Source organism: Perna viridis, chromosome 1, assembly GCF_037379345.1.
Source record: "Perna viridis isolate PV_CMFRI_1.1 ecotype Kerala chromosome 1, ASM3737934v1, whole genome shotgun sequence".
Classification (NCBI taxonomy): Eukaryota; Metazoa; Mollusca; class Bivalvia; order Mytilida; family Mytilidae; genus Perna; species Perna viridis.
Genome location: NC_142445.1, coordinates 7,156,789 through 7,169,633, shown reverse-complemented (window position 1 = coordinate 7,169,633; position 12,845 = coordinate 7,156,789). Strand labels below are relative to the sequence as shown.

General features: G+C 34.0%; 1 protein-coding gene across 4 annotated transcripts in view; it reads right to left on the bottom strand.

Moving 5' to 3' along the window:
• The window catches only part of LOC148627037 (TPR and ankyrin repeat-containing protein 1-like), a 42,521-nt gene that overhangs the window by 10,233 nt on the left and 19,443 nt on the right, over window positions 1-12,845 (bottom strand). For all 4 annotated transcript variants that reach the window (XM_088566089.1, XM_088566108.1, XM_088566099.1 and 1 more), the window contains 6 exons: window positions 6,774-7,876; window positions 6,108-6,521; window positions 5,449-5,542; window positions 3,494-3,712; window positions 1,538-1,857; window positions 658-822 (listed from right to left, as the gene is read on the bottom strand). In XM_088566089.1, the coding sequence (XP_088422215.1) occupies window positions 658-822; window positions 1,538-1,857; window positions 3,494-3,712; window positions 5,449-5,542; window positions 6,108-6,521; window positions 6,774-7,876 (2,315 nt within the window). The remainder of the gene's footprint in view (window positions 1-657; window positions 823-1,537; window positions 1,858-3,493; window positions 3,713-5,448; window positions 5,543-6,107; window positions 6,522-6,773; window positions 7,877-12,845) is intronic.

Genomic DNA, 12,845 nt, shown 5'->3' with positions numbered 1-12,845 from the left:
AAGTAGTACACAGGCTTGCAGGCAGAATTGATTGGAAAGAAACACCAGCACTTCATTAATACAATCATGAGGAGTTAAGAACAAGTATACTGGAGTCTCACTGTACCACAGTAGTTACCGGTAATTGTTATCTAGAATGAGGAAAAACAGGCCTCTAGAAAGTAGTGTTTGTCGTTCCTTAATTGAGCTAAACTTTTTTTTTCGAACGCCGCAACTTAGTAATTGCTTGCCAAAAAGTGAGGTAAATTTATGTACCTAAACAAAATTTCCCATTGTATCACTGTTTTGAAAAGAAAATTATCTAAAATTATTTCTTTCAAAAGTATTGCAATGGCAATTTGTAGGTAACTTTTCAATCAATCATGACAACTTTTTTATCTGAATTACATCTTCATTCAACTTGACAGCAGTTTTCTGAACATGACCATAACAAATTTGAAAATGGCTGAAAATCACATAAAAAATTTGGAGTTTGTTTCTAATTTTCCTGTCCTTAGGAAACTGGATAATTTGAGCATGATTTCAAAGTTAACACTTAGTTCCTATTTCAAACACAATAAATAAAATACTGGAAATGTGCATTGTTCCATGTTCTTGTTCTAGCAATACCGTGATACAGTGGGACCTGTGATATAGTAGGAACAGAGTATACAGTACCTTGATAAGAAGATAATATCTTTTCAGGGTGTCATTAGCCATATCAAATTTCTCATGATCATACAATGTGGTAACTGCTTTGTCGAAGTAACCTAATCTTTCATAACATGAACTGCACTCTACCGGTTTTCTCAGCCGTTTATAGGTCTCTGCTGCTTTCTCCAACTGAAAAATACATAAAAGCTGTTTTCAGATTAAGATAACATTATTCAATATAATTAAATGAGATGTGTCAATAAGACAGGGATGCCCCTGCATTCCTAAAATGCTAAGTAAAATTAAACAAGAAAGCAACAAAACCATTCAGGTATACAAGAAGTGAAAAAGCTTACACAGGGTACAACCTATCAAGGGGAAACTGCATACATTGTATGTTCTCACAAAGTAATGGTGTAGCTATGCTAAAAATTTATGAAACCCTTAAAAACTTTTTTGGCTAACAGGAATTACAGTGCAACTGAACAGACACGCTTACATACATCAAAGTGAAGCCCCATAAAACAATTCAAATCTGACACAAGTGAACACACAGTACATTCCATCATGCTGAAGCTCCATACCGGTATTAAAATTTTATTTAATATTTTACCTTAAAAAGTATATCCCCAATTTCAAATGTTAAAAGGTGTATAACTCCCAGAAAATTCTGTGGATCATAAATTCATGGTAATATGTACAACTATACATCATGTCCTAACCACCTAAGTGTGGAAGACATAATTTTCAGTTGTTCTCATGAATGGTAGCTGCAATTTATTTGTTGATAAATTTTATAATATCTAAAGCAGTAAAACATCATGTCTCTGATGACTAAAGGAGTGGGCTTAAGAAGACTGTCAAAAAATACTATTTTATTATTGATTGCATTTCGTATATATACCTGTCCCATTTTTTCATACAAATGAGCCAGCAGTTCTTTCTCCCTGGCATTCTGTAAACAGATGGCTGCTTTAACTGGGAGTCCTACTTCTAGGTATTGGTCAGCAGCAAACAGGAACTCATTTCTCATTCTACTTGGATTGTCCTTAATTCTGGTGGCATTCAGTGCCTTTTGATGGGTCATGGCAACCCTCTCCATGTATAGGTCTTCACCACATCTGTAACACTTGGCAGCTACTTCATACAAATTGTGTTTCATAAAGTCCTCTGCTCTTTCTATCCACTGTTCAGGAGTAGATTCTTCTGCAAACATTCCTTCAGCTGAAATTTGAATGGGATGAAGTAAAAAATATATTGATAATTCTTATGGCCAAAATAAAAAATATTCTATATTCTCATCCCCTCTTGACCCAACATTTTCACACTTCCCGGAAATATTTATTTTGATTTTTTGCTATTTAGGTCAATTTCTTTCAAATTGACAGCATTTTTAACTTAAATTGATAAAAAAATAAAAGAATTATTTTGTAATGTTGGATAAGAATCTAGGATTTTTTTAATGATGGCATAATGTTGGTCTTTGTACCAACCAGCCTTACGTGAATATCTCAAACCAATATTGTAAAAAAAATCAACGATAAGTGCTGAATGACAGACTGATAGATGGGAAGTACCTAAAACTTAAGATTCCTCAGCTCTATCCATACCGCACTAATTATCGTACAGGCATTTATATCATATAGCTTGAAAACAAATTCATGTTTTATTTTTTATTTACTACCGGTACTTTCTTAATATCCTATGACTGTAAGTTCAGAAATTATTTTGTATTTTTAGATATGACTTAACTAATTATAAATAATGTATCTTTTTGTTTTATGCACAATTAGAAAAAAAAATATGCTTGTTCTGAATAGTAAAAAAATTCTCTAAGGTCATTTCAAATATGGCTAAAATAAAAAATCATAGGAAATTATAATGACTCTACATAGAAATTAAAAACACTATATTTTAAAGCAGTTTTGGTATGACATGGGTTATGTCCTCATTGTATGACTAAGGGGTGGGGGGTCCAGGGCGCAAAGCCACCCAGAAGCTCCTGGATGTTAGCCTTTTTGAGATTTAAATTTTGACTTGAAAATATGGGATTAGGTCTGCAATATTTGCTTAAGTTTTGTTTAAAATATATGAATTTGAAATCAAGATGTATGATGAATCATAACTGATTTAGTCTCAAAACCCTGAAATCCAGCAGCTCCCAATGTTTTTCACCAAATCCATTTCTAGACCAATGTTGATAAACTTTGTTGACTGTTTGCCCGAAGTGGCCAATAAACAAAATATGCACATGGAAAATTTATGCTATTTTTCAATAGACAAAATTTTTATCATAGCCAATTCTTTTAAATTAATTTTAAAACATATTTTTATCTTTAAACATGAGAAAAGTAGTTCTGAATTTAACTGAATAGGGACGTATCAATATTTTTTTCTCCATTGAGATATAACCAAATTATTTAACCAATCAGATTACAGTATTTTGCTCAAATTAATTTATTATAATCAGTAGCAGTGTTGAATCTGGAGCCAACATTTTTTTTATATTCTTGTGAGCAAAGGCCAGACATTTTCTTTTCAAAGTTAGGGTTGCCAGAATATTTTTACGAAAACGCCCCCTCCCCGCCAAATCGAATGCCTTAAATCATATTCTGTAAAAATTTGTTTCACGTGTTGACTTGTTGTCAACGCTAAAAATTCCTGCACTCGTCCGTACATATCACAACAAATTCATGATGGGTAAAAAGTAGACTGTTGGGCTGACATTTTCATCCCAGTGAGTTGCTGTATCTTTACCATATACACCATACCTGTTCTCATGATATACTGTAATAAATTCATTCAAAACACTTCATCACATACTACATTTTATTGATTAGAAGCTACAAATAAGTCTTACAGCTATTCGCTTCACCACTAGAAATGACTTTGACTAATTTTCTAGCCTTGAAGTATTCAAACATTGGTGCTCGATTTGTCATGTCCTCATCAAAGATCCATACATTCACCCTAGCTCTGGTAACTGCTGTGTATAAATGCTTTAACTCGGAATTCAGCACTTTGTGTTTTTTCTCATCAAAACTCAAGGCTCTTGGTCTGCCCTTCTGCTGCATGAAGTCTAAAAAAATACAAATTCCAAACATGGTTGGCGCATTATTTCTTTATTGGTTATTGTCATACAAGTTTGGCCCATCAAAGCCTAAAAATGCCTTGCCATAATTATCCTAATCATAATAAATTATATGTCAATAACAGCAAATGCAACCTCATAAAAGGACTGGTCAATCAATTTTGACCCAATGAAAGCACTTATAAAGTGCTTAAAGCTGAACTATACACACTGACTAGCCTGAATTAACTCACAAGAAAAAATTGAAATCTGGTTGCCTTTTCATTTGATCAAGCTGAACAAAAAGTAAATCATTTAAAGAGATCCCTCCTTCCAACATTCCTGCCAGATTTTTAAACCTTTGCAATAAAGGCCAAAATTTCAATACTGTTTTAGAGAAAACTTTGTGTGGCTCAAACCATCCACTGAGCAACTTGAGCTACATAGAAAGAGGATCATTATTTTGGGTACTTAAGTATTAAGGTTAACAACCCTATCAAATTTCAAAATATTGGTACTTGTTGTTTCTGCGGCATTGTTCTTTGTCAAAGACATAGATTTATTATTTCTGTCAAGTTTGTTTACTACTAGCATCAGCAGAGATATACCCTAAAGTGTTTCCCTCAGCTATCCACTAGAACCACACAAAAAGTGGATAATTTGTTTGAGGTAAAAAAAAAACTATTTAATCCAAAAACTGTAGGCACATTTGATTTCACATGATAACTGACCAGTTAAGATAGTCATATTATTTGATCACAACAAGAGGCTCCCAGGAGCATGAAGTGCTCACCTGGTTAATTTTGCCTTTCAAGGGCATTAAATTTAACAAGGAGCTGTCCAGCAATTTTGACTGACAAGAAGATTTTGGTAGGACTTATAAGGGATCATTTCAGCAATTGAAGGCTTTTTCATCTATCATAGCTTCCAAGATATTGGCAGAAAACTGTAAAAAAAAAAACAAGAAAAAAACAACATCATTTGCCACCTTTCAAGGGCAAACTTCAACTTTGATCCCTTCAACATTTTTGAAGGCCTTATAATAAGGACCATTTCAGCATAAAAAGAACTTGGCTAAATCTAACGGTTTGGGAAATTTATGCGAAAAACAACTGTCTGACCCTATGTTCTATTTTTAGTAATGGCAGCCATGTTTTTCAATGGATCAAAAATCCCCACAACAGTTCTAAGCAGGATACCCCAAGGAACATTCATGTTAAGTTAGGGTCAAGTTGGTCAAGTAGTTTCAAAGGAGAAGAGTTTTGAAAGAAATCACATAAAAAATAACAAAAAAAAAATGTTGAAAAAGACATTTAGTCCAACTTTGCTGAACAGATTAAAACAAAAATTTGACCACAGATAGATCTCATCATATTTTTTGACAAACCAAAAATCCCCACATCAGTTCTATGCAGGAAACACCAAGAAACATTCATACCAAGTTTGGTTCCAATTGGTCCAGTAGTGTCAGAGGAGAAGAGTTCTGAAAAATTTTTAACGATGGATGACGAGGGATGTCGACGACGGACAACAAGTGATGGCAATAGCTCACCTGGCCTTCAGCCAGGTGAGCTAAAAAAGCAGACTAACAATAAAGGAGACAGACGACACTAATGTAAGGTAACTGATGCTTGAACCTTGGGCCAAAGAGAGCTACTGATGATGAAATGCTAAAATTATTTTTCATAAGTTAAATGATTAGTACAAAGAAGTATAAAAACTGCAATAAAACAAAGCTAATATACCTAAGCTGATTGGAACCAAACTCTCCTGATCAACCACAGTTTCTTCACATAAACTTTCCAAGAAATTGGTAACAACTCTCCATTCTTTTGATGCCTGTGAAGATAAAAAGTCTTCTGTAATCAACTAGAACTGTAAGTGGGCTGAGTGATACCCTCCACTTGTAACATGGGAAAACATGAAAAATGAAGATCAGCATTACAAAGTGGCACTACTTTGCGCTGAACAGGGTTCATGCTGAATCTGAAAATAAGCAAACAGTTGTGCTAATAGCAAATTACCTCCCATTTTTGGGTGCTAAGATCCCCATTATTATGAAATGAAAAATCATTTAAAAAAATCAAAAGGCAAGAGAGGTTCATTCCATTAAAACAAACAATGTGCCAAAAAAATACCAGTATTGAAACTTTTAGTTATCATTCAATGTGTAGATTGTGGAAGGACAGTAGTCTATAATGTCCATAAAATACAATGTCCATAAAATACAATCATATAAAATGTGCTATATAAGATTAAAACTACAAGGATTAAATATAAGAACCAAAAATTATAGAAATCACTACCACTTACGAAACATTTGAAAGAAATAATATGTTAGCCTAAGGACTCTTGGGATTAAATCTTCTTTTTGAATATACTCAAATCATAAATATATAAATACCTGAGAATCTTTGAAGAAATTGTACAAAAGAATGTCATCAAACTCTAAACCTTTGGATTCATAAATTGTTAGTATGAGTCCATATTGTAACTCCTCAGGGACGTTTTCCCGTGCAGCTTCATTTACCACTAAAATGGCCTGATGGGCTCCAAACTCTATGTGGGAGGTCTTCCGTTTGTTTCCTCTCAATAGCATAGCTAAGTCACTTGCACTACAAGACTCTAGTAATATAGGTTTTGGTCCATGGAAGAGTCCTTGGTCTTTGTTGAGCCTGTCAAAGGACTCTGGAAAGAACTTGACCATCAAGTCCAATATACTGGAAGCTAAGGAAAGAATGCCTGCATGTGATCTGTAGTTGTGTGTCAACTGGTAAACCTGCTTTGGAACAGCAATGCCAGAAACTTTACCCATTACCTGTAATTACACGTGTTAATTAATAACATAAAAACTCTCGAGAACAACGCTGTATATAAATGTATTAAGGCATCTCTTTGTCTCATCAAGGCAAAAGTTTGATATGATCAACCTCTACAGAAATAACAAAAGCCTATCTAATATTCTACAAATGAAATACCTACAAACAAATCAAACACACCCCTTAAAACAAATAATTTTACTTGATTCATACAGGTGTGTAATTAGTTGGTAAAGCAATTAACTGATTACCTGGAATGATTGACTGGCATAGTAAAACAAGGACTTCAGATCGTTGAATCTGAATGAAATTCCTCTCATGATACTCTGGGCTGTGTCTCCTGTCAGAAACATCTCATTGGGACTCTGGCAAAGTCTTAAGAGTAAACATAGTTCAGCCTGAGTAAAGTCCTGTGTTTCATCTACAAAAACTTGATGTATGACCCAATTCATTTCTTTCTGTTCACAGATACGGTGGTATATATCCTTTACAAGATCAGTTTCATCAAAGTAAAACTTCTGTTTCCTCACATGTTCATATTGCTTGAAGAGGGTGTAAATATGCTCCCTTTGCCCAGGAAAATTTGGGGCTCTTTTCCTTCCTAGGTCAAGGTATTCCTCTTCATTAAGATGTCCAGAGGATTTTGACAAGGCCTCATAGGATCCTTTGATGAATGACATTATTTCAGTCCAAACCAATGATGGATGGTACTTCTTCCCTACTCCTTTATTGATATGTGGCCAAATGGTCTCAGCAAACAGTTCATATGTCATCTCTTTCCTTGGGTCTACCTTTCTATGTTTTTTGTTCCTGTTCTCATTATCATCATCACCATCATTAACATTAAAATCAAGGTCACCTTCATCATCACTATCATCATCAGAATCTTCTTGTAGAAGTGGCAGAATACTGAGAAGTCCATCTCCATCTGTCCAGCCTTCTATGTCTACCTTTAATGACCCATCCTCAGCCCGATCAAAGAAGTATGGAGCTTCCAAAGAAGCATCAAGCATTAACAGAAGTTGCCTTGAGGTAACAAACAATGGATATTGGTATTCAGATAAATCTTGTAAGCGGTGGGGTTGTGACTGGCTTTCTACTTCTGTATGTTCCTTGGCAACATCACAGGCATGTATCAACTCTCTAAAGTTTTTCTGCACTTCACGGCACAACACAGAATTTTTAGTAATAAAAAGTTGATGAAGATGATCATACTGTTGTTCAAAGTCATTCTCACCACCTAGTACAGGAAACTCATCATCTTCTAGGGACATACAACAAGCCCCCTGTTCACTTCCAGCATTTTTCTGTCTCTCAAGTTGATGTTCTTCTTCCTCAACATTTTCTTCATCATCTAATGAAATAAAAACAACACTATGAATAAAAAATCAAAGAATCAAAGAATACAAGACTTAAATTGATGGAATTCTTTACGGATTCAAGGCAGTGACCGTTTCTTTTGTAAGTAATCCAACCAGGAGAATGACAACTGCCTTCTATTCCTATAAAATTTATCCACATGAGAAAAAAGCTAGCTAAAAGTTAATCCGTATGTAACATACTTTCATTTTAGCTACAGAACATTAATTTGGTGATCACATTTACCACCATAAATGAACATGATCTGTATTTTAAAGTTCAATACATGGTAAAATGAAAATTCTGAAAAGGGAAATGACCTGCTCCAGTCTTTTCAAGTTTTTCTTCTACATAATCAACCAAACATTACTTTAAAGCAAAAGTGGAGATGTGCTCCCTCCCTGCTTTCTGCCAATCCTTGGACCCTTCTATGGTAATAAAATACTCTGCATGGCACAACGATACGACTGCAGAGGTTGAACTCTGATCAGTTGGGGCAAGTTTGGGCATATACAGCAATGATTTTTGATTCCAGTAAAATATTTGACAAAGGATAAGAATTTGAACAGAATCAAAATGGTCACTTTTTGACCCCTTATTCAGAAGTGGTTCGAGTCAAAACCTTCAAAATAAATCCAAACCCTCCTTTGTGGAATTACAGTTGTGGAACAATTTCAAAGTCATTCATTTGCTTCTCCTGAAAATATTATCCAAAAATAACACAAGGGGCTCTCAAAGAGAATGAACTGCTAAGCTGACAAACCATGCCCTATTAACTAAGTAAGAAAAGGTGTCATGCTTTGTTACCATGTTTGACAAAAAGTGTTGAAAAAGAGCATCTACTGATGAATGCTGTAAGTTCAAGACCTAAGTACCTAAGACACTGTAAAATGTTGGAAATGCCTTTCAAAGTGTTTTTAGAACCTCTGGAAAAAAATTTGGGCAGGAGTCCCCCATGCCCTGTTATCCCACCAGGTGTGAGGGGCCATTAACCCACTATATATATTTGCTGAAAAAGAACATTAAATGAAGTAAATCATGGATATACATTTTCATCATCACTTCAACTCAAAAGACCATGTTTACTATATAAGGCAAATATTATTGAAATGAAAGCAAATGTACAAATTAGTGGAAAAATGACAGCCATTCTGAAAATAGTTGCCCAGAACAAGTTTTCGTCATTATCATTCAACTTATAACACTAAGTAACCAAATATCATTGGAATCCGAGCAACAGGTCAAAATGGCCACAAATTGGCAGTTATTTTGAAAATGGTTACCTTACAAAAAATTTCGATACTGTCAGTCAACTCAAAATATCATGTTTATCTTATGAGTACCTTACCTTACATCTTTCTTCTACTATAGTTGAGGGAAAAATAGCAAAAAAGCATTTTAGCTCCTATGTTCTACTTTAAGTAATGCAGCCATGTTTTTCAAACAATAACAAATTTTAAACAATCAGTTTGTGCACGATACCCAAAGGAACAAGTATGCAAACTTGCATTAAATTTGGTTGCATGGTTTCAGGGAAGAAGACTTTCAAAGTTCTACATGTCAAAAAACAAAAAAAAGCTAACGACAATAGACAACAATGAATGACAGACCACAACGGATGACTGACACAAAGTGATGACAATAGCTTACATGGCCTTTCGGCCAGCTAAACTAAAAAAACTTTATTCTGGCCCCTTTGTGCCCCCATAAGTCACAATCCCAAATCAATCCCACTCTACCTTTTGTGGTATGGCACCTTGTCACCTTGTAGAAAAATTTACATAAGATACCATCATTTTTGCTATTAAAAGTTATTGTCCGGACACAAGGAAAATGCTTGTTTCAAGTCCCTTTTGTAGCCCCTTATCCTACAAAAGTTCAAGTATTAACCCCTAAAAATCACTCCCAGCCTTCCTTTGGTTGCATGGCAACTTGTAATATAATTATTGCAAATCAGGAAAATGCATGTTTCTGGTTCCCATTTCTAAAACATTGAACCGAAAAAATCAATACCAGTCTGACAATTATGGTATAAAATATTGCTGAACAAAATTGTAGACATTCCTACGCAATTAACTGGGGTAATATAGTTAAATTCTATGATATGCTTATTTTTAGCTACTTTTTTGCTCATAATTCTAAGGAAGTTGGGGCCATAACCCCCAAATGCACTACCAACCTTCTTTCAATGGTTTGGGACTTTGTTATAAAATTTTATAAAGATCATACAACAAATATTCAATTTATGGTACCAACATCAAGCATCCAAGGAGGAGGATGACATGGACAATGACACCACACCATTATATGACCATAAAAGTTTTGGAGTTATATATAAAAAAACCTATGTTAACAAAGTCTACACAGTGCATTTAAATGGGACCATACTTTTGGTAGTCTTTACCACAAGCACCTAACTCACAAATACAAAATTTGCCATGTTTAGGTCTGAGTTTTGAATATACAGTGGGAAATTTGGCAAAACACATAAATGTAATAAAATTAACACAAACTTAATTTACCAACAAATTTTTTAAGACCTTCCTTCCCACAGAGAGGATGATACTACGCCTGACTGGTATATCTAGCATTTTTACATTAATTGTATTAGCTCAATCAACTAGATTGAACTCAAATTCATAAATACTTCTAAGACTTAAAGTCATCACTTTTCTTCAAAAATTCTACGGTCGTCATTGACAGTGGAAGATTAAATGGTCTATATAAAATTTGAATATTACAAAGGATGTGGTGCTTTCTTTCGTACATGCTTTTAAAGATTTTTTAAGATTATCATAAATTCAATTAAAAATTCAAAGTTTTCAAATCAAAATAAAAATGTTAATGAAAATCTAATTGAAATAAAGCATTTGGACCAATTTTTTTACCAATATTTAAAATCTAATTTTATACAAGGGAGATAATAAGACTACTATACACAATCATAGTAGCGATTTTATCATGGACTAACAATATATCACCATGAAATAAAAAAAAATACATAAATGCTCAGGGGCAGGTCCAGCCGAGGGTAGGGTACGGGAAATTTTATTTTTGGAATATTCCCCCCTTTTTAAAGTTTTTTTTATTTACTAACCAATATTAGCCAGGAACCCCCTTTTTTAACACGAGGCTCCTACTTTTTAAATTATACATTTTATTTAATTTGTTTGTTTGTTTGGGTTTAACGTCCGAGCAGCAATATTTCAGCTATATTCAGACAACATTTTATTTAAAGAAAAATGAATGAGTTGCTATGTAAGCAAGAAGTACCACTACATATAACTAGTTATAAACAATGAAAAAAAAAACATTTTAAATGTTACATATATTAAGGTACTGTGTTAACATTTTAAGAGTTTAAAGAATTTTAATTCCTACAGCAAGTCCAAATCAATGAAGATTTTTTACTTTCTCTGGAATTTGAATTGCTGGTTTAAGATTAAACCACAAAATACAGGATAACATACCACAATGAGTTATACTGACAGGCAAAGAGCATCACCAAGAGCAGCACAATGTGACCACAGCGTGTGGAACTTGGTTCATTTGGTGTAAGTGTGGGCATAATAATTGTTTTAGCAGTTTCTATCATTTCTGATGACAACACGAATTTTTCCCCATTAAGCCCATGACTTTTAAAAGGGGTGGGGCTAAAACTTCCAAAAAACTACAGGAATCTCGATCTGCAATGTTCTAAGGAACAATGTGCTAAAATTTAAAGAAGATCCCGTAAGTTTTAAGGGATACCATACTTTACATCTTTTACATATAAACATGTATATATCTTATTCTAGACTTTTTATTATTCTGATAGTTGTCTCATTGATGAATATCCCATACCCTTTCCTTTCCAGAAGTTCTCAGCTTTAAACATAAAAAAAATTATAATACAATTAATGACTGCTATACCCAAGATAATGTTATTATCACCAAGCCATAGGCCAAGTGAATAAAACAATTCAATGTTTTAATGTGCTTGTGTAACTCTACATTTAATTTCTATTTTTAGGTTAATACCATACACTTTTAATTCCACAAGACCACAGTTGATTTATTTTTTAGCATGTAACCATAACAGTTTTGGCGATATATGCAAAAATCTGCTGTCTGACTCCTATGTTCTATTTTGATCATGTTTTTCGATGAATTAAAAATGAAAGCATAAACTTTGTACAGGATATCCTAAAAATGAATCACACCAACTTCCATTTAATTCTGTCTAATAGTTTCAGAAGTTTGAAGAAAATGTTAAAGAGTATGACAACGACGGACACCAAGTGATGGCAATAGTTTACTTGTCCACAGGCCAGGTGAGCTAAAAAGTCCAAAACAGGTAGTAACTCCAACATGGCATAACAAGTTTTCACGACAATGTGGCCATAGATAGATCTCATAATGCTGAACCCTTTTATCACCAAGCCAGAATTTGGCTAAATTTCAAGGTTGTTGGGATATATATATAAAAAACTGCCATGACCCATATCATATATTTTAGTTACAGCAGCCATGTATGTCGATGGGACCAAAATCCCAACATCAGCTCTGGGCAGAATGCATACCAAGTTTGGTTCTAATTGGTCCAGTAGTGTCAGAGGAGAAGAGTTTTGAAGTAATGACATTCAAAACAGCAAGATAAAATGTCAAAACATGGGGTAACAAATCTTCATCAAAATTTGACTAGATAGATTTCATCATGCAAAACACAATTACCCCATGTCAGAATTTGGCTAAACCTAATGGTTTGGAAGATATATGCAAAAAACTTCTATCTGACCCCTATGTTATATTTTTAGTATGGCACCCATATTTGTTAAAGAATCACCACTTCTGTTCTAGGCAGAATACCCTAAGGAATATTCATACCAAGTTCTGTTCTAATTAATCCAGTTGTATCAGAGGAGAAGTGAGTTTTAAAAAATTGTGAATGATGATGGACAGTGATGAAATCAGATGCCAAGCGA